General features: G+C 40.4%; 1 protein-coding gene across 1 annotated transcript in view; it reads right to left on the bottom strand.

The window, feature by feature from the left end:
- Positions 1–22,639, bottom strand: part of LOC307132055 (leucine-rich repeat and fibronectin type III domain-containing protein 1-like protein) — a 279,896-nt gene that overhangs the window by 9,388 nt on the left and 247,869 nt on the right. The window contains exons 4-5 of the mRNA XM_079826188.1: positions 16,794–18,170; positions 2,788–3,449 (exon numbers count right to left, since the gene is read on the bottom strand). Of these exons, the coding sequence (XP_079682314.1) occupies positions 2,900–3,449; positions 16,794–18,170 (1,927 nt within the window). The 3' untranslated portion in view covers positions 2,788–2,899. The remainder of the gene's footprint in view (positions 1–2,787; positions 3,450–16,793; positions 18,171–22,639) is intronic.

The raw sequence follows: 22,639 nt of genomic DNA, 5'->3' as shown, positions 1-22,639 counted from the left end.
ATGAATCCTTTTCATAGACATGTTAAGGCTACCAGGAAAGTTAGGTAACTAAATGTATTAAATAAATTTACAATATGCACACATTCATTACTATTAATCTTATGCCTAATCTGATGAAAACTGCTTTGTTAATATTTCTTGTTTGTTAATTTCATTATGAATCAAAATATAGGCCTATTTTCAGTTAAAAATTAGATAAAAGTGTATTAATTTGCCTGAATATTTTTGTCATTTGTTTAACATTTCTGACTTAAAGAAGCAGCTGTCAAATATGAAATGTTTAGTTTAGCTTCATATCTCTCACTTGACGTCGAGTCGCGCTGCTAAAGTTCGTGCTCAGCCTCAGCAGCTTCTGTGAACATAAAGCCCGCCTACTCTGATTTGATTGGTTCTCTCAAATATTTTGACATTGACGAGCGGCGACAGACCAATGAGGCTCAGATGAACACACACACCTCTGCTTCTGACGTGCGCTCTATTCGCCGCCACAGCGGATTGAAGAACACGCCGATTAAAAGACGAAGCCGAAACCTCCCAGCAGTGTTGGGGAAAGTTACTTTGAAAAGTAATGCATTACAATATCGCGTTACTCCCTTAAAAAGTAACTAATTGAGTTACTTAGTTACTTTTTAAGAAAAGTAATGCGTTACGTTACTTTTGCGTTACTTTTTCTCACCTGGGCTGGGCTTGTTTTTTTGTTTTGTTTTTTAATAGCAAAAAAAGTCATATTTTTGTGCAAATGTAAAGACCTTTCATACCAAAATTGAAATAATAAGCCTCAGGCTGAGGTAAAGATGTGCTGCCATTCTGGATAATGGAAGAGTAGAATGCAGGAGCAAAAAAGTTTTACCAATAAAAACAAAAAATCTAGTAATATTTGCTCATGGTTTAACTGAATCATCGAAGGTAAGTAGCAAGACATTGGTCAAAAAAGGTAGATTAAATGTATAAAAATATATTTTTTATTTAACATTTATATATTTGAGGTTTGCATAGTATTCTGATTTTGCATTTGACTGATTTTATTCATTTTGAGGAGTACTGAATCTTTATTGTGCAAGTGAGATGAATAAATTCTCACATTTAGACTAGAACTACAATAACACATTTACACACAACGCCTCTACACTTACTCTCAATTTTTCTCAACATGGGGGCAGGAGAGCTGTCAGTCAAATGAATGTGAAAATGTAACGTGAGTTACTTTTTTCAAAAAGTAACTCAGATATTTTGTTGTAAATTTGAAAAGTAATGCGTTACTTTACTAGTTACTTGAAAAAGTAATATTAGTACGTAACTCAAGTTACTTGTAATGCGTTTCCCCAACACTGCCTCCCGCCAGTTTCATATGTTATAAAGGTTAATCACACATTTTTAAGGGGGGCTGGGAAAAAGTTTAGGCCTAGTGACGCCCATGAAGTCGCGTAACTCTCGCTTGGACACCTAATACTGTGGTGAATTGATCATTCAGGTGCAGTCTCTGCAAAATACAGACGTTCAGACGCATGACCTCCACCTCGCAAAGCAAAACATTAAAGGGTTAGTTCACCCAAAAATGAAAATTCTGTCATTAATTCCTCACCCTCATGTCGTTCGACACCCGTAAGTCCTCCGTTCATCTTCATCTTCAGCTTCAGATAGGCCTCCATTGGCTTTCAGTACATTTACACTCACAAGACCCATAAAAGGCACTTAAAACGTTGTTACAAAGTCCATCTCACCACAGTGACCCTACAATCATTTTACGATGCGACGACAACAGTTTTTGTGTGCATAAAAAAAAATCTAAATAACACCTTTATCCAGCTTGTTCTTGTCTTCCGTGTGTGTCTCCACGACGCATGCGCGAGAATATGACGCAGATCCGGCGTTCGGACACATGACCCAGAAGAGATTTGTTTACAAGCAGAGGAAGACGCGCGTGTCTAAGCTGTTGAATTCTACATTGATCGTGCTTTAGGTCTCGGTGTAGTTCTCAAAATGGGGCTAAAGTGTGTATTTCATGGATTCCCGAACCCCGGCGCTACGTCATATTCTCGCGCATGCGTCGTGGAGGCACACACAGAACAAAGAACAAGTTGGATAAAGGTGTTATTTTGATTTTTTATTGCGCACAAAAACTATTGTCGTAGCATCGTAAAATGATTGTAGAGTCACTGTGGTGAGATGGACTTTGTAATGACGTTTTTAGTGCATTTTATGGGTCTTGTGAGTGTGAATGTACTGAATGCCAATGGAGGCCTATCTGAAGCCTTTCTCAGCATCAGCTTTACACTAAAATATCTTCATTTGTGTTCCGAATATGAAAGGAGGTCTTACGGGTGTCGAACGACATGAGGGTCAGTAATTAATGACAGAATTTTCATTTTTGGGTGAACTAACCCTTTAATATAGTGCACTCAGCAGGGATATGCATAACACACATGAACCGAATGTGCTGAAATGTGCAAACCATATCACTTTTCCCTGCAAACATCCCAACTAGGAATAGTGTTTCAATTTTACGCCTTTGTAATTCAAATGCATCCTATTGAGCTTAACAACTGTCAGGCTATCAATTTAAATAGTGATCTCAAGCTCACCGCACCGTTGGGGAAATCTTTTTAGGCCGGTTGCCCTGACGCGGACAGACAGCCGAGCCGGCATGCCTGTAATTTATCCATTAAAGGAGGTCTAATTAACAGAACTGGAACATCTCTGCATCAGCACTGTCATGTGGGGAGATTCTATCACGATGGAAACCAGTTGCCTAGCAACAAACCTTAACAGAGAGAAAAACGTCCTCACCTTGGACAGGAGACAATCCTCAGCAAGGCTGCAGGACGCCGGCAACAGAAAACAAAACTGAATGGGTTGAGGTGTGAAGAGAATGGGAAGGGAGGCGGGATCGAACCCTGTGTTATTGCGATATGGAGTCGTCCTCTTTTACGGATTTCCCGTATTCCGGGTTCAAGTCCACCACCGTGGTGCCTTTTAGCGCTCCGTAGCCTCCTTCTAAGCCGTGGTGTCCTTCCTGTCTGTCCGACCCCAGTGGGACCGAAGGCTTGCTGGCGGAGCCCGAGGAGGACGAGGACCTGGGCGGAGGGCCCGATGCCGCCCCCTGCTGGCCGCCGTTGGTCTGAGAACAAACGTTACTGACGCGGGCGGCTTTCTGCTTGTAGTGCTGGCTGTGAAGCTTATACTTCATCAGCAGGATGAAGATGAAGACGAGGACCGACGCCACGATGATCCCACCGATGACGATTATCATGGTGCCGCCGAGGAACTGGTCGTGGATGGAGCGGCAGTGGCGGAACTCGCGCTCCGTGGTGAAGGACACGCAGCCGACCAGACGCGTCGCGGTCAGAGCCGTAATGCCGTCGTCATACACGGCCAGGACGCAGAGCTCGTATTCCCGCGACGAGGCCAGATCGCTCAGTAGGAACAACTTATGGGAGGCGGGAATCATCCTGACAGAGAGAGAGAGAGAGAGAGAGAGAGAGAGAGAAAAGATGAGGCCTTGAGCATTAACAGGTTAAATAAAAATACACAAATTCACTTTATAGAAAACAGCTGTTTTAAATTGTAATAATATTTCACAATTTCTATGTATTTGTATCAAATAAATGCAGTCTGGGTGAGCAGAAGAGACTTCTTTCAAAAAGCATTAAACAACTTTATTCCAAACTTGTGAATGGTGAATTACAGTTTTAGTTCAAGTTTAAACTCCACAAAATTCAATTCAGGGCAGACAGTTGTCATGAACACACAGTGTAATATTTCCCATGCTGTCTAAAGCAGAGGTGTCCAAACTTTTTTTAAAGAGGGCCGGATTCGATGTTGTGGACATACCCGGGGGCCGGTCCCTTTTCTATTATATATATATATATATATATATATGACATGTTTTGTTTCTTGGAAACATGACAGATTTGACAAAAGCTTGAGCTGACCGTAGAGTAGCTTGAGATAGGACACTATAATATTTATAGATATTTAACAATATCTGTAAAACTTTCATCAACCAAAAAGTTTTAATGGGTGAAATTTACATATTTTTTTCTTGATTCCTGGGGGGAAAATCTAAATGAATTGAGTTTTTGCTTGAAACAAACTAAATTATTTGCCAACGGATTAGAAAAATAATCTTGTTTCTGTTTGGGACATAAACAAGATTCTAAACAGAAACATTATTTTTCTCACCCCATTGGCAGATATATTTGCTTGTTTTAACCAAAAACTCTTCAATTTCATTTATTTTCCAGAAAATAAGAAAAAATATCAAATGTTTTTTTTATACTAGAAATCAGACAAAAATACTAAATTACAGCATTTTTTGCAGTGCACACAAGGCAAAGAGTTAAAAAAATATATTTTTTGAATATCTAGGCTTTAAGGTATTTAGTCTATTAACATATAAATACAAATGCACAAAACTGCAAGTTTATGACAAAAATAGTCTGCAATTTGGCCTTTAATATCAATTTAATACATGTCTACATTACAAATGAAATAAAATTAGATATTGACCTACATTTCTGACAAATTACCACGGTTACAGTTGGTGTTACCACAGTAAATCCATGATAAATGTTGGTGAATTGTTGTCTGAGAAGTATTTGATCTGAATCGGCTCAGCTGATTTGCATGTTAGTGTTGTTGATTAAGTCAGCGCTGTTTAACTGGATTTAAATTCAATCAAATCACAGAGAGATTCGCAGCTCGTACCCCGAATGCGTTGACATCGTGAAACTGCTAGATTTGTACATTATCCGTGGCGGGCCACATATAATATATTTTAATAGACAAGCTGTGGGCCGTTTGAAATTCATCCCCATTTGGCCCACGGGCCGGACTTTGGACACCCCTGGTCTAAAGGGAGACATGTGTCAAAGTACATTTAAGCAAAACGTGCCATCTCTGTGCCATCTGCAGCAGCGCTACAGGACAGAGTAACGAAGAGCAACATCTTTGGAAGACTTCATCTGTCTTTATATGATTTGATTTAGCTATCAGGATCCAAAATTAACACTCAACAAGCAGCAAATGCAAGCAGAAATAAGCTTTGGCGAGTAAATAAAACGTTAAACTGTATGAAATATAATCTCTCTGTGATACAAACTTACTAATACTTAGTATGAAACTCACTCAACTGTTTCAAGTTACGTCATGTAGTGTATTATAAGGATAGGGCCTACTGTATTATGCTAAAAAATGACACTTTATGCAAAAAAAACAAACAGTAATCACACAGGTCACTGATCAAATGTATGCAAACACAACCCAAGCGACCAGACAAAAGGTAGAAACGTTTTTCCTTTTTAAATAATGCAGGTGTTATACATATTTTAAAGGGAATATTTACATATTTACATTTTTCTAAACTAAGCACCAGAAGAAACAGCATAACTCATTCAAACATTAAAATGTTTAACTTGAAGCCTGTATGTACACTATATTGCCAATAGTATTGGGCTGTCCCTCCACATCACTGAGTTCAGGTGTTCAATCCCTTCATGGCCACAGGTGTATAACTCCAGCTCTAGGCCTGCAGACGCTTCTACACACATTAGTGAGAGAATGGGCCGCTCTCAGGAGTGTGTGTGTGTGTGTGTGTGTTCGCTTCTACACACATTAGTGAGAGAATGGGCCGCTCTCAGGAGTGTGTGTGTGTGTGTGTGTTCGCTTCTACACACACCAGTGAGAGAATGGGCCGCTCTCAGCAGTGTGTGTGTGTGTGTGTGTGTGTGTGTGTGTGTTCGCTTCTACACACATTAGTGAGAGAATGGGCCGCTCTCAGGAGTGTGTGTGTGTGTGTGTGTGTGTGTGTGTGTGTTCACTTCTACACACATTAGTGAGAGAATGGGCCGCTCTCAGGAGTGTGTGTGTGTGTGTGTGTGTGTGTTCGCTTCTACACACATTAGTGAGAGAATGGGCCGCTCTCAGGAGTGTGTGTGTGTGTGTGTGTGTGTTCGCTTCTACACACATTAGTGAGAGAATGGGCCGCTCTCAGGAGCTCAGAGAACTCAAGCGTGGGGCCGTGATCGGTGGACACCTGTGCAATAAGACCAAATATTATACTCAATATTCCACGCTCAACTGTTAGTGGGATTATAACAAAGTGGAAGCGATTGGGAACAACAGCAACTCAGCCACAGAGCGGGGTCAGCGCATGCTGAGGGTCACAGAAGTCGCCAACTTTCTGCAGAGTCAAGAGCTCCAGACCTGCAAACTCCTGTGGCCTTCAGATGAGCTCAAGAACAGTGTGTAGAGCTTCATGGAATGGGTTTCCATGCCCGAGCTGCTCATCCAAGCCTTACATCACCAAGTGCAATGCAAAGCGTGGGATGCAGTGGGGTAAAGCGAGCCACCACTGGACTCTAGAGCAGTGGAGACGTGTTCTCTGAGTGACCAATCACGCTTCTCTGTCTAACAATCCCATGGACGAGTCTGGGTTTGGCGGTTGCCAGGAGAACGGGACTTGCCTGACTGCATTGTGCCAGGTGTAAAGTTTGGTGGAGGGTGGATTATGGGGTGGGTTGTTTTTCAGGGGTTGGCCCCTTAGTTCCAGTGAAAGGAACTCTTAATGCTTCACCAAGACATTTTGGACAATTTCACGCTCCCAACTTTGTGGGACCAGTTTGGGGACGGCCCCTTCCTGTCCCAGTATGACTGACCAGTGCACAAAGCGTCGCTCCATAAAGACATGGATGAGGAGTTTGGTGTGGAGGAACTCGAGTCCTGACCTCAACCCGATAGAACAGCTTTGGGATGAATTAGAGCGGAGACTGAGAGCCAGGCCTTCTCGTCCAACATCACAAATGAAGAATCCCCATAAACACACTCCTAAACCTTGAGGAAAGAAGAGCTGAAGCTGTTAGAGCTGCAAAGGGTGGCGACTCCATATTAAATCCATATCCATCCATATTGTCTTGTATTGCATATTATAATGCATTACGGGATATAATGAGTAATTGCAACCACAGTTATAATACACCTTTATTGCATTAAAACAACCAATTTTGTGTGTGTAGGAATCTAGCAAGGAAACTGCAAATATTATAAAGCATTTGAACAGCTAATGCATTGCACCGTTGACCCGTGAGCTGGAGTATGATGTTTTTTGCAGGTTTGCTGATGTTATGCGTATCATGCATTATTGACGTGGCTCTGTCCAGCGCTGTGGTTGGCTCTGGAGCACTGAGGTGAGAAGATGAAGACCTGGGTCATGCCGCGGCTCGCTCTGGGTGATGGGGTGTGTTTGTGTGACCGTGAGCATGACCGCATATTTTTGCATTTGACCCCACGGGTAATTGGCCGAGCTCCTTTAGCGAGCGAGGGGTTGGCGTGAGGGTAATGGTGCATGAGTGTGTGAGTGTAAGTGTGCACGCTGGTAACTGCTTACACACTGTGGAGAGATGCTTGCTCTTTCTGATTGCTATTGACAAACAGCCACATATGAAATTATATTACAAATCAGCCGGGAATTGGCCCAATGTTTTCTTTTTGAAGGGGCAAAACTTTTATCAGAGATTGCAATATATGCCAATGCTAGTACATACATTGTATATATGATTAAGATTTAGTGTTATTCAACCAGAGCATGTCAGATCCAATCTGAATATTATTATAACAGCTTTACTAAGGACATTTTTAATTAATTTAACATTTAAAAATACTAATGCAATATTTTTTTTTTTTAATTAATAATTTTCAATAAATAAACAAACAAATAGAGCATGTAAAATCTTAAATCCAATCTGAATATTATTATAATAGCTTACTGATTAAATGTTTAATCAACGTAAAATATAAAAGTAAACATTAAAATAATTTGAATGATTTGAAATACATTTATTACTTTATTTTATATAAAATTAATTATATATATATATATATATATATATAATAATAAAATAATATAAATAAATAAATAAATTACAAGAGCATGCCACATCCTAAATCAAATCTGTATTTATAATAAATAAACAATAGGACAAAAATTACCAAAGCATTAAATCCAATCTGGATACTATTATAACAGCTTACTAAGGACATTTTTAATTAATTTAACATTTAAAAATACTAATACAATAATTTATCTAATAAAAAAAGCATTTATTGTAATACATTTATTACATTACTTAATAAAACATATTTATTAAAATAGAAAAAATATAAATCATTAATTAATAAAAAAAATAACCAGAGCATGCCAAATCTTAAATCCAATTAGAATATTATTATAACATTGTACTAAGTAATAATTATTAATACAGTTATTAAAATACATTTATTTTATTACATTATTTAATCAAATTAAATGATTAAAATTAATAATAAAACCTAAATAATCAAATCTTACATACAATTCTAATATTATTATAGCATCGTACTTAGTAATAATTAAATAATTGTGCAATAAAAAATATATTTATTAATAATAAAATAATATAAATAAATTATATTTTATTAAATAATAAACAAATTACCAGAGCATGCCAATTTTTTAATCAAACCTTCTGAATATTATTATAACGTCTTAATAAGTACATTTTAAATTAATGTAAAATATTAAAACATTAATAAATATACACATGTTTATAAAATAAATGATTTATACATAATTCAATAAAAATGTGAAATAAATATATAAATCATTTAAATCATTTAAATAGAATATATACATTATCACAATGTTCATCCACACACATTGTTGTATGTCTCATAAGCGTTGAACACTGTTAACAGCGCTGTCAGTGCGTTTAATAAGTGGCAGGTTTCGATGTTTCGAGTAGCTATAGCTTTGCACCGCTACAGTGTCATGTGCTAATGAGCAGATCTCTCTTCAGTCAGTTCCTCTGCAGCCTCTCGCAGGGCATTTGATGGATATATATTGAGGAAAAATCCTCTCACTTCTGGCAGCCATTGGCCCTTTTAAGCTGGCGAGGGTCAGACTGCTGGACCCCGGCTCTGAGCTGTCACTGTAAATGGAGAAGAGGTTCGAGCTCTTCTGAAGATGTGTCACTTGGCACAGAGACCCTGTCATCTCACTGTCTTCTGAAGGAGCGCGTACAGCTTAATTACCCACTTAAAACAGCTTAAATTAAAGATGAAAACATGAAAACATGCAAATAAAGAGGGACATTATAAAGGGAGCGAGAGAGAGAAAGATAAGATGATGCATGTGAGGAAGATGAGGTAAGATAATGACAGCTAACAGTGACATTCTCAAGCTGAGACCCCTGTCACCTACAGCTCTTATAAAGCAATAGTTTTTCTCAAAAACAGGAAATTCATACCGGTTCGACTTTCTTTATTTTGTGAAACACTAAGGGAGAAATTCTCAAGATTGTGCTGGTATATTCATCTATATTAGAAAATGAATACATTCATACGCAAATCAGGCATAACATTATGACCTAATATTGTGTTGGTCCCCCTTTTGCTCACAGGTCCAAGTCAAGTCAAGTCTCAAGTCTTTGAGGTCCAAGTCAAGTCTCAAGTCTTTGAGGTCCAAGTCAAGTCTCAAGTCTTTGAGGTCCAAGTCAAGTCTCAAGTCTTTGAGGTTCAAGTCAAGTCAAGTCTCAAGTCTTTGAGGTTCAAGTCAAGTCTCAAGTCTTTGAGGTTAAAGTCAAGTCAAGTCTCAAGTCTTTAGGGTTCATGTCAAGTTAAGTCTCAAGTCCCTGAGTTCCAAGTCAAGTCAAGTTTCAAGTCTTCAGGGTCCAAGTTAAGTCAAGTCAAGTATCAAGTCTTTGAGGTCCAAGTTAAGTCAAGTCAAGTATCAAGTCTCTGAGGTCCAAGTCAAGTCAAGTTTCAAGTCTTTGAAGTCCAAGTCAAGTTTCAAGTCTCTGAGATCCAAGTTAAGTCAAGTCAAGTATCAAGTCTCTGAGGTCCAAGTCAAGTCAAGTTTCAAGTCTTTGAAGTCCAAGTCAAGTTTCAAGTCTTTGAGGTCCAAGTTAAGTCAAGTCAAGTATCAAGTTTCTGAGGTCCAAGTCAAGTCAAGTTTCAAGTCTTTGAAGTCCAAGTCAAGTTTCAAGTCTCTGAGATCCAAGTTAAGTCAAGTCAAGTATCAAGTCTCTGAGGTCCAAGTCAAGTCAAGTTTCAAGTCTTTGAGGTCCAAGTTAAGTCAAGTCAAGTATCAAGTTTCTGAGGTCCAAGTCAAGTCAAGTTTCAAGTCTTTGAAGTCCAAGTCAAGTTTCAAGTCTCTGAGATCCAAGTTAAGTCAAGTCAAGTATCAAGTCTTTAGGGTCCAAGTCAAGTCAAGTTTCAAGTCTCTGAGGTCCAAGTCAAGTCAAGTCTCAAGTCTTTAGGGTCCAAGTCAAGTCTCAAGTACCTGAGGTCCAGGTCAAGTCTCAAGTCTTTAGGGTTCAAGTCAAGTCTCAAGTCTTTGAGGTCCAAGTCAAGTCAAGTTTCAAGTCGCTGAGGTCCAAGTCAAGTCTCAAGTCTTTAGGGTCCAAGTCAAGTCTCAAGTCTCTGAGGTCCAAGTCAAGTCAAGTTTCAAGTCTCTGAGGTCCAAGTCAAGTCTCAAGTCTTTAGGGTCCAAGTCAAGTCTCAAGTCTCTGAGGTCCAAGTCAAGTCAAGTTTCAAGTCTCTGAGGTCCAAGTCAAGTCAAGTTTCAAGTCTCTGCGGTCCAAGTCAAGTCTTAAAGTCAAGTTTTTGTTCTATTTTTAGCAATATTTTTTTTCAGCTAGTTGTTATAATTAACAGTATATTATACTATCAAAACAGATTACCTTTACTTTAAAATTGCATAATAAAGCACACAAAATACTACCTAAATCATTACTATTCATTTTAAATTTTTTACATAATTATACTATTTAGAACCACCACAAGGGGGAAAAATTGCTGTGTATTTTAAACTATTTTAGTTGCCGTAGTTTTCTGTAGATCTCAAGCAATGTTGGATAATGTAGTCTTCCAGTGAAAACCTGTGTATAGACAAGCGTTACAGTAAACGACACAAATAACATTTACATCTGTGTGCCTCGTTTGTGGAAATGAGTCGGACAGGGTCATAAATTGCGTATGAAAGTGTTTGTGCAATCCAGATGCAAATTAACTTGGTAAATCTGGATTACATGCATATGTTAGCAAATGAAAAAAGGAAAAAACATGAAAAGGACATGGAAATATGTACTTCTTGAAAACTGAGCTGTGAACACCGCTGCTTCCCTTCGGATGAATTGATTGCTTTTCAAATGAAATAACAAAGTTTTGTAAAGTAAGGCTTTACTATATTGTTACTATTTCTTGCTCATTTATTTGACATGAATTTGCGTGCCTTCAGATGCGTCACACGCTCGCTGGCTTGGTGCGTTTAGAAATGTTTTTTGATATTCGCTGCTGCAGCACATATTTGTGAATGAATGAATAGTAAACCGTGGCGTGTCATGTGGGGTAGTAAATGGAGAACGCAATCAGAATGCCATGCCAAAAGACAGTCTTCAAGTCTTCAAGTCTTCAAGTCTTCAAGTCCATGTCCAGTCCAAGTCAAGTCTCGAGTCAAGTCTCAGTTCAGTTGTTCGCGAGTCGCAAGTCGCAAGTCTTTTTTTTGTGCAACTTAAGTGCGACTCGAGTCCAAGTCGCAGACTCGAGTTTCCATCTCTGCTGTTACGTGTTTTATATCGTTTAGAAGTGGGTAGGTTTAGGGTTGGAGTGGGTTAGTTGCTCCAAAATATAAAAGCAGCCTGTAAATATTCATAAAATCATGTCTGCTTTTACAAATGCAGAGAATTAAATGCGTCTTGATCTGACGCTTTGGGCAAACAACTGAAATCAATGGAGCACCTGTGCATCGATAAAGTGACGCCTAGGGGAACCTTTAGCGTCTTCATTGTGACGCGGAAGGCACTTGACCATGCTTCAGATTTTGACGCCTTGGGGGTGAGAATGGGTTGAAATATCACCCAAGAAGAGTCTCCACTTTCCTGTCAGTGGCTTTAAGTGAATGCATGTTGATATAAATGTACTCCTGACACCACACCTTGCACTTTATTCAGGTCTTCAGTGGGCATGGTGCACACTGTGCCTCCAGCGCTCTCTCACCCAGACATCACTTCAAATTTAACCTGTCTTTTCAGCTCAAAGTTTACACTCTATATTCTCACCCCAGCCACCATCTCCAAGTCATCTGTACTCTAACCCGGCTCGCTGTCGACAGGGAGTCTGGCGCATGCATTCTTAATTGATTCTGAAAGACTTTTAGATTACTCTGCAGCTCTATAAACCAAAGAACTCCCCTTGCCTTTTCCATAATTAATAGCAAATTGCTTTCTGTATGTATCTTTTATTCTCTCTTAATCTATCCACGGGGATTATTGCAGGAGTTAATTACATCCTTACAGATCCCTTCAATGAGAAATCATGGTCGTCACATCATGGCAGTGGGGCCATGACTGAATGCTAAAAAGGAGCATTAACGTAGTCATTTCTGCTTAAAAGCCATCATTGTCGACAAGCAACCCAAAATATAGGGCAGATTTCCAGACAGTTCTCTTAATATAGTACAAAGCAAAGGATTGCATTTTGATTTCGAGAACATCAGTGCAAATACGGCCTCATTGTAATCTTTCCGGAGCATCTGAAATGGGGGCATGCACTTGCTTCTATTGTTATTCTGTTATTATTGTCTTCCTCAGTGCACCTCAAGCGCTGTGATTTATTGAAGGGTGTCAATGCGTCAGCTTGTGCAGAATCCAGTTTGAATTGCGTCAGGCTGAAACTATTACCGTGGAAGCCAATCTGTCTGCGCACTAATGAAAATCCTTCAAGAGCTTTTCTGACATGTAGAGCCGATATCCTAAAACAGCTGGTCTCGTTGGGAAGGATACTTTGATTAGCACAGAACAAAAGCATGGCTGTATTTCATATATTGCATTCATGATATTGTTGTGTCTTTGTTGGCTGGCAATCATCGAGGTCCATTTGTATTCATCAGAGGAATTGCAATGTTTCATCCCCTATCTGAATAGGATTCCGCCATAAGCCATTAACACCCCCAGTCTCAGATGCCAGCCTCTCCCTTTGAACAAAGATGGAATCAATTTGTTTATCTAATGCAGAATTATCCAGATTCAAAACCCATTTGGGGGGATCGACCATCCACAGACAGTGCTCTCTCAAATACTGCGTTTCAAAACAAGATATTTTTTACTAAAAGCTTTGAAAAATGTGGAATCGGCAGGTCTTGCAACAAGCTTTTCAAACATTCAAGCATCCTGTATTTTGCTATTGGCATTGATTAAAAGTACCCCTATTATGGCGTTTGAAAGGTTCCTATTTTTGTTTTGTGAGTCCCTAACAACAGGTTAACATGCATTCAAGGTTAAAAACACTTTCATTGTCTTATAATATGCATTTATGTTTACCTTATTTGCTCAACGACTCACAAAGGATTCGCTCAATGATACATTTTTCCGAACCCCTCCTTTGCGTGATGCTAATCGGCAGTGATTGGTCAGATGACACAGTCAATTGTGATTGGTCAGGTGACCCAGTCAGTTGTGATTGATCAGATGACCCAGTCAGTTGTGATTGATCAGATGACCCAGTCAGTTGTAATTGGTCAGGTGACCCAGTCAGTTGTGATTGATCAGATGACCCAGTCAGTTGTGATTGGTCAGATGACCCAGTCAGTTGTGATTGGTCAGGTGACCCAGTCAGTTGTAATTGGTCAGATGACTGAGTCAGTTGTGATTGGTCAAGTGACCCAGTCAGTTGTGATTGATCAGATGACCCAGTCAGTTGTGATTGGTCAGATGACCCAGTCAGTTGTGATTGGTCAGGTGACCCAGTCAGTTGTAATTGGTCAGATGACCCAGTCAGTTGTGATTGGTCAGATGACTGAGTCAGTTGTGATTGGTAAGGTGACCCAGTCAGTTGTGATGACTCAGTCAGATGTGATTGGTCAGGTGACCCAGTCAGTTGTGATTGGTCAGATGACTCAGTCAGTTGTGATTGGTCAGATGACCCAGTCAGTTGTGATGACTCAGTCAGATGTTATTGGTCAGGTGACCCAGTCAGTTGTGATGACTCAGTCAGATGTTATTGGTCAGGTGACCCAGTCAGTTGTGATTGGTCAGATGACCCAGTCAGTTGTGATTGGTCAGGTGACCCAGTCAGTTGTAATTGGTCAGATGACTGAGTCAGTTGTGATTGGTAAGGTGACCCAGTCAGTTGTGATGACTCAGTCAGATGTGATTGGTCAGGTGACCCAGTCAGTTGTGATTGGTCAGATGACTCAGTCAGATGTTATTGGTAAGGTGACCCAGTCAGTTGTGATTGGTCAGATGACTCAGTCAGATGTTATTGGTCAGGTGACCCAGTCAGTTGTGATTGGTCAGATGACTCAGTCAGTTGTGATTGGTCAGATGACCCAGTCAGTTGTGATTGGTCAGGTGACCCAGTCAGTTGTGATTGTGATTGATTCTCAGAAAAAAGGTACACAATTGGCCCTTAGGGTACAATTACACCATTGTTTTCCTCTACTTAGAGCAGGGCAAGTTTGGTCCTAGAGAGCCGCTGTCCTGCAGAGTTTGGCTCCAATCCTGAAAGACATCTATAGAAGCTCTTATTGAGAATTAACAAAGGTTTAGATGTTGCTGTTTTATCACCATTATGGGGATCAGTGTTTCATTTAGTTGGGCAGTTTGACTCTTGGCTTTTTATGTGAGTTTGTGGTTTTTGTTACAGTGTTAACAAAACACATAATCTGTTCAAATCAAAAGAAGCCATAAACAAAAATAGTCATGAAAGGATAGCCCTTATATGGAGATGGGTTGGGTAGAAAGCCCTTATATGTAGATGGGTTGGTTGGAAAGCCCCTATATGGAGATGACTTGGGTGGAAAGGCCTTATATGGTGATGGGTTGGTTGGAAAGCCCTTATATGTAGATGGGTTGGTTGGAAAGCCCCTATATGGAGATGACTTGGGTGGAAAGGCCTTATATGTAGATGGGTTGGTTGGAAAGCCCCTATATGGAGATGACTTGGGTGGAAAGGCCTTATATGGTGATGGGTTGGTTGGAAAGCCCTTATATGGAGATGGGTTGGGAGGAAAGCCCTTATATGGAGATGGGTTGGGTGGAAAGCCCTTATATGGAGATGGTTTGGGGCGTGTTTTATGCAAATGACAAACCTTGTGCATGCGGCCGCTCATTTAGAGTACTCAACATTCACTAACATCAGAATGAGGTTAAGAACAAATTCATGTGTGTACGAACGTTTGGTGAATCAGGCGGAGATTTCTCCGGTGCGTACAAATACGAAAGTATCCACACAATTATTAATGAATGAGACCCACTATCTTTTTATACGGAGCACTTTCAGATTTAAAACATGCATGTTTTCATTCACTTAAAGCTATGTTACACACTACATGAAAGGTCATTTTCAAAAATCCATAATAGGGGCACTTTAAGAGAATTATGTGAATCTTAAACGGCTGTAGTCTCCTTGTCACACGGCAATGTTTTCATAAATCTTTTCAAAATGCTTCAGAAAACATGATGCATGTACGTCAAGCAGACAGAATCAGCCGTGAGCGAGTTTGACTTGGGTGAAGAATCATGTATACTTTATTTTTAACTTAATTATATGGTAATAATTATTATAATCTTGATATTGCTGCAACTGGGAATACATTAGAAGCAGAAGTTGATTTAAATGAGTAGATCAGAGAGAAGAGAAACCATGAGCTGGCTCTGATTAAAAAATAAATAAACAAAATAAATCTGCAAATCATTTCATTCATATTGTAAAAATCCTTTTATTTCTTATGGTAGGGGATAATAACGTGTCTGGAGAAGTGCATCAAAAATACCAATGGGGCGTCTGTCGACCTCCAGTGTAAACGGCATTGATTAAAATAAAGCAATTTAGCACTGACACGTTCTGACACGCCGCTCACGTCCTTCTAGATGTCTAGTATCACTAACATGAGTGTTGTCTGCAGTCTAATCATGAATAAAGTCAGTTATTATAGTTACCTAAAACTGAAATAATAAAAAATGTTACTTGAGATAAAATCGTATTTTATTCCAGCTAGTTGCCAAAGAAATATTTCTCATGTTCATTTAGTTTAAAGCCACAATATGTCATTTTCCGCTGCTAACTTCAGTAATCCTGAAGACCTTGATTAGCTTCAGGTGTGTTTGATTAGGGTTGGAGCTGAACTCAAAACTAAACCAGTTGTGTAACATTACATTGAAGTTATACCAATTTATACTTCAGAGATGTAACTGAACTGCAGTGGGGTGAGTTAAAACGCTGACTCAATTTACCCCACATCATTTGGCTCACTTTGCCCCATAGCTACCATTTTGGACAAAACTAGCATGCTTACCAATTCAGGCTAATATTTAGCATGTATACATTACTAAATCCCCAATATGGATCATAAATATTTTAGACCTGGGCAAATGTGCTTTGCTGTAACAGCCGTTACATCTGTTATGCTCAAACTTTACTTTAACAAGCCAAAAACAGTTTTTAAAGTAAATGTGTGCCTTCCACAGTCTGGCAGAAATTATGGGTGGTTACAAAATATATGGTCACATGACAATAAAAGTGTACAGTTGCCAAGATAAAGGGGGTGGGTCAACTTCACATCACATAAAGACGGCAAGTGATGATTGGTCGAGTAGTCTGACATGTTTCTTGTCCACAGACAAAGTCGTAACAGACAAACTAAAAAGTGTAGGCATAGGTTTCCTTTTAGTTAAGAATAATAGCCCTGACTAAAGTAACACTGGTGCAAATCACAGATGGCAGATAAACAGAGAGCTATGTGATTGTGAGATGAAGCTCACCTGTATATGAGGATGTCATCGGTGGAGCTGTTGTACTGGACCTGGTACATGCGAACTCCGGGGATGTGGCTTTGCGGAGGCCAGCGGATCATCACTGAGCTTGAGGTTATTTCTGAGACGCTGACGCGCTGATCGGCTCGAGACTGGCCTCCGCTACCACTGCTGTTGGACTTTATGGATGTCGGCATGTCCGAGGGTCCCGGTTCAGGCTCCAGTTTGGGGTCGTAATGCGGCGAAGGGTTCACGACTAATTCCACCGGAGCTGTAGCCTCTCCGGCCGCATTGGACGCTATGCAGGTGAACACGCCGGAGTCTTTCACCATGGCAGACAGGATATCCAGAGAGCCGTTATCATAACACACGGTGCGCGTGGTGTTGCCGATCAGCTTCCCGTCCGGACTGACCCAGTGGACGCTCGGCTCGGGGTCTCCGACGGAGCGGCATCGCAGACTAACCTCTTGACCCTCCATCACGAACATCTTAGACGTGTGCCGTGTGATCATGGGCGGCTCGCACACGAACTCCTCCTCGCGGATCGTCCAGAAGTATTTTCCCGCGAGCTCTCGCGGCGACGCGCACGTCTCCAGGTCGTCCTCCCGAGTGAGCCGTCGTAGCCAAACCAGCTCGCAATTGCAATGCAACGGGTTCCCGCCGAAACTGAGCACCAGCGAGGTAAGCGGCGAGCCTTTCATTTTCGCATAGACGGGGATGCGTAGGAACAGAGGATCCGGCGGGATCTTCTTCAGCTTGTTGGACGTCATGTCAAGTCTGGCAAGTTTGTGAAGATTTGAAAATATCCCTTCGGGCACGAACTCGATTAGATTGTGATCCAAACTAAGGGTGTTGACGCTGACCAGCATAGCTATAGTGTCCCACGGCACATCCACCAGATTGTTATAAGAAATATCAAGATCCTCGAGAGTTTCTAGGAAGTCTTGAAAGGCTCCTTCTGAGATGCTGTGAAGCTGGTTATTCGCGAGTATAAGGTGCCGCAGATTCACCAACCCCTGCAAATGTGTGTCGTCCAGCACCGTCAGCCGGTTTGCGTCCAGATGCAGCGCGTGCAGATCCTGCAGGTCGGCGAAGGCGTAGGGTTGGATCTGGCTGATGGTGTTCCGGGAGAGCGTGAGGTGTATGAGACTGCTCATGTTAGCGAAGTCTCGGTGGCGAAGGGTGGTGATGAAGTTGTCCATCAGGCGCAGCTCGGCGGTCTGCCGGTCGATATTAGGTGGGACGAAGAGCAGGCCGGTTTTGGCACACAGCACGGTGTACGAGGGCAGCAGATTCTGGCAGGTGCAGCGTTTGGGGCACAGCATGGCGTAGGACGGCATGGAGAACAGAGCCAGGCACAGCAGCAGCCGCTCCATGGGTGCACTCCTGCAGGAATCAGAGCACAGAGAAAAACGCTTTAGCTCTCATGCTGAGGCGCTTCCCTCTGTCTGGGAATCTCTCTCGACACGCTATAACCTTCCCAATCACACACACACACACACACACACACACACACACACACACACACACACACACACACACACACACACACACACACACACACACACACACACACACACACACACACACACACACACACACACACACACACACACACACACACACACACTTTTGTTTTTGTGAAATGTGAGGACATTCCATAGGCGTAATGGTTTTTATACCGTACAAACCGTATTTTCTATCCCCTTACACTGCCCCTAAACCTACCCATCACACACACACACACACACACACACACACACACACACACACACACACACACACACACACACACACACACACACACACACACACACACACACACACTGCCCCTGTCCCTAAACCTAACCCTCACAGGAGACTGTGCAGTTCACTTTCTGTGAAAAAAAACTCATTCTGTGTGATTTATAAGCATTTTGAAAAGTGAGGACATGGGGAACGTCCTCATATTTCACCCTCTTTTTGTAATACCTATGTCATACCTATGTCATTATACACATTTGTGTCCTGATATTTCACGAAAACATGCCCACACACACACACACACACACACACACACACACACACACACACACACACACACACACACACACACACACACACACACACACACACACACACACACACTCGCATGCACATTTAAGAGAATGCTTGTATTCAACATGTAAAGATTGTTGGACACATTTAAACAGTAAAATCGAGCAGACATGTGTGATACGTACTTGCATGCATCAAAAAATGTGCAAATGCCCAACTGGACTTGTATTCGCTCCTCACACACATTTCCCTAATTAAATTAGCACATTAACATTTTTCTAACAGCATGATGTATGCATTTTCCACATCTGCAGTTGCAGAACCCGTTCTTCTGGCTGTATTGTTTAAAGGGACAATACACCAAAAAATACATTTCTGTCATCAGGTGCATGTTTCTGCTTAGAAAGAAAAACTATAATTTATTCAGATCTAAAAAAACAAACAAAAAAAACACACATAACGGCACGCTATGAATAATTAGTTAAAGGGGCTATATGCAACTTTTTCCCCAAAATAAACGTAACAATAGCCTTTTTATTTTACCATTTATGACTCAAACATCTCCTGATGAGCATACTGACACCTTGTCCGCTCACAGTGGGTGCACCTATAAGCCTGTATCCTATTTTTCCTATTTTCTGGCGGGTCGTCTTTTCCCGCGCTGTCTGCGGATGTGACGTCACCACCGCTGCGAGAGCGAGCAGAAAATGAGAGCAGTTCTGTTTTTTGGCCACAGGTGTCAGTTGCGAGTTTAAATTTCAGAAAAACGCATATAGCCCCTTTAAGCATTAGAAAATAGTTAATTCATCATTTATAAAGCATTAATAGACATTAATAAGCAGCTTATAAATAAAGCTTTATTCTCATGCTTTATTAATGATCAATTTATCATTTTTCTAAATTTAGCATTTCATTATTTACAAACCAGTTGTCAGTGGTTCATAAGATCATTTAGAAAGTGTAAGTAAATGAAATTTAAATGTACATTTATACATCTTATTATTTAGACATACATTATAGTAGTTACTCAGTGTGTTAATAAATGCTTTATTAGCTCATATTCCTACTGTAATTTATGGCATTTATAAAATAATTTAGTTGTTGTCAATAGGGATGGGTATCGAGAACCGGTTCCAAATTGCCCAGAACCGGTGATTCGATAAGAAACACGTGTTTCGATTCTGCTTATCGGTTACTCTGTGCGAATTTTATTGTAATTTTTAACCGCTACACACACACACACACACGCTGTTTCCTGTGCTGCAGACACACACACACATGCACACAGAACGGCGATTCACCAGAATGGTGAATTAATAGTGCGCAATAATGGACTGAGTTCTCTTCCTCGTCTTTTTGCACAGCACGCGAATGGACAAATACACACAACAATGTCAAAAAACACAGTCGGTTATGTCGTTGACGGCAGATTTTCTTGATGCCGTCTCTATGATAACGTTAATCAAACAACAAAAGACGAGAAAATTCACTTGCTGTTCTAAACAGAATAACTTTTAACTATACTTGTAATGCATAGCCTGTATTTGATTAATAAAGTGCAGTGTTAATGTACATTTGATTCGTTCCTGTATACTGAACATTTTTCATCTTTGTTCAATTGTATTTATTTGTGCATTTGCTCATTTGTTTATTTGGACCCACTTTATATTAGGTGGCATTAACTACTATGTACTAACATTTTAATTAATCATTTGATACAATGCACTTATTGTGTACATACATGTTTTTACATTGTACTTACATTTAAAAAAAATACCTGCATGTAATTACATCTGTAATTAATTTCTGTAGTTACATTTGTAATTACACAGTTGACACTTCCCTTACACCTAACCCAACCCTTAAACTTACCCATATTACCACACATATCCCTAACCCTACCCATATCCCACCTCATTATCAGCAAAGATGTTTTGCAATACAATTTGAACACAGTAAGTACATTGTACTTATTTTTTGATGTAAGTACATAGTAGTTAAGGCCACCTAATATAAAGTGGGGTCGTTTATTTGTTCTTTTTTTAATTACTGAGTGTTTAATTGTCTTTAATAATGGTTGAAATTTATATTAGGATATATATTTTTTTGCTAAAGTATTTTTAAACCATAGGCAAAAGTTGCTAGCCTGTTGATTTTTGTTAATGGTGTTCATCTACAATGAAATGTTTTGCAATAATTGCCTAATAATAAATGAGTTTTTTACCCTATTGGAATCGAAATTAGGAATAGATAAGTAGAATCGATACACAACCCTAACTATTTTTGTGAGCTCATCTAAAGTGAGGACGATTTATGCCTCGTTAAGCTTTTACAAAGGAGATATTAATATTGTATGCTTAAAAATTATGTGTGATATAATGATTGTTCAGGCTGTAATGTGACTATTATGGTAAACTTTTTTTTTCTGAAGAGGAACAGGCTTCCTGTATGACTGTCTTTCTTCCACTATACCGAAAATGAGTTCATAGTGAAATGTCCACGCTTCTCTATTCCATACAATAGAAGGGAAGATTCTCAATGAATCATTAAATTCCTCACATAAAGGCTTATAGAATAAAGTGCACAAACCCTGTGACACTCATTTTCTCCATTACTGAGCTCGATCCACTCCCATTGCACGGCGGGAAAAGTATCTCAGACCTTTCGCCACACAATACCTGTTATGATGAAGTCATGTACTTTTGAAAGCATGAGGGTAAGTAAATAATGGGGCTGGGGACGGGGGGGACGGGGGGGACGGGGGGGGTGGGGGGGTGAAGTCTATCTTTAAAACATGCAGGGTTTGCTCATATCAGCCGGCGCGACACTGAGAAACTGCTTATTTAATTTCGCCAAAGCTGATGTTGAACACAAGATTACTTGATATTATCGTAAAATCTGGATGTGTTAATACAGGCGTCAATTCCCGTGTTATATAAAACTGCTGTCTCTGCCTTCAATAACATATGCAGGATCTGCATCGGGAGAGAGAGCGAGAGCGAGAGCGAGAGAGAGAGAGAGAGAGAGAGAGAGAGAGAGGAAGAGGAGGGGTTGCTATATAATTCCACACAAAAACCAATGAGGAAGAACACGGAAGAGTTGGAGGACGTCGCCTTCGGAGCCGGCTGGTTTTAATAGTCAGGATATTTGACGCCCGCCTCTGCCCCCGTGGAAATTCATATGTGGTTACAGCGAGGCGATAAAAAAGGCTGTGAGAATATGAATTATTATTCTACGCCATTGCTTTCACACAAATGCTAATATCTGATTTGTGGCTCTTTGTTTATTGCGCGTGCATACCATTCCATTTTAATAACTTTTATGTAAAAGCACATAAATGCAATTATTTTTCACCGCTCGCAAAGCCGTCCTGCATATCAAGAGGTCCAGGCCTGCGGTTTATCTGTCTCTGACTGTGACAAGGATCTCCAGGAGAACGTTACCTCTCTCATCCAGCAGGAGGGAACGTTGAGCTTCGGTCCGGGTGGAGAAGTGAAACACGGGAGTGCTGGAGTGCGAGATGTTGTGTGATGCATTCAGGCGAGCTTAAGCTCCCTCTCTCCATTACACACCGAAAACAGAGTCACGGAAACCCTCAAGAGAGGGCCATTATCCAGACAACTAACTAAGAACAGCACTAAAGCAGTCTCTCACTTTAGTTTGCATCAGCTTTTTAGAGGTATATGCATTCGCCCGCTCTGATATAGACATGCATCTCGCCTCGTCTATAAATGGAAAGGCATGACAGACTTCCAGCGAACCAGGGATATTTTTTCTCCCGGATTACAGGAAAAAACGGAGGATGATTACATGCAGCC

Source organism: Gobio gobio, assembly GCF_949357685.1.
Source record: "Gobio gobio genome assembly, chromosome: 9".
Lineage (NCBI taxonomy): Eukaryota > Metazoa > Chordata > Actinopteri > Cypriniformes > Gobionidae > Gobio > Gobio gobio.
The sequence above is the reverse complement of the archived record's forward strand: the minus strand, read 5'-3'. Positions and strand labels throughout refer to the sequence as shown.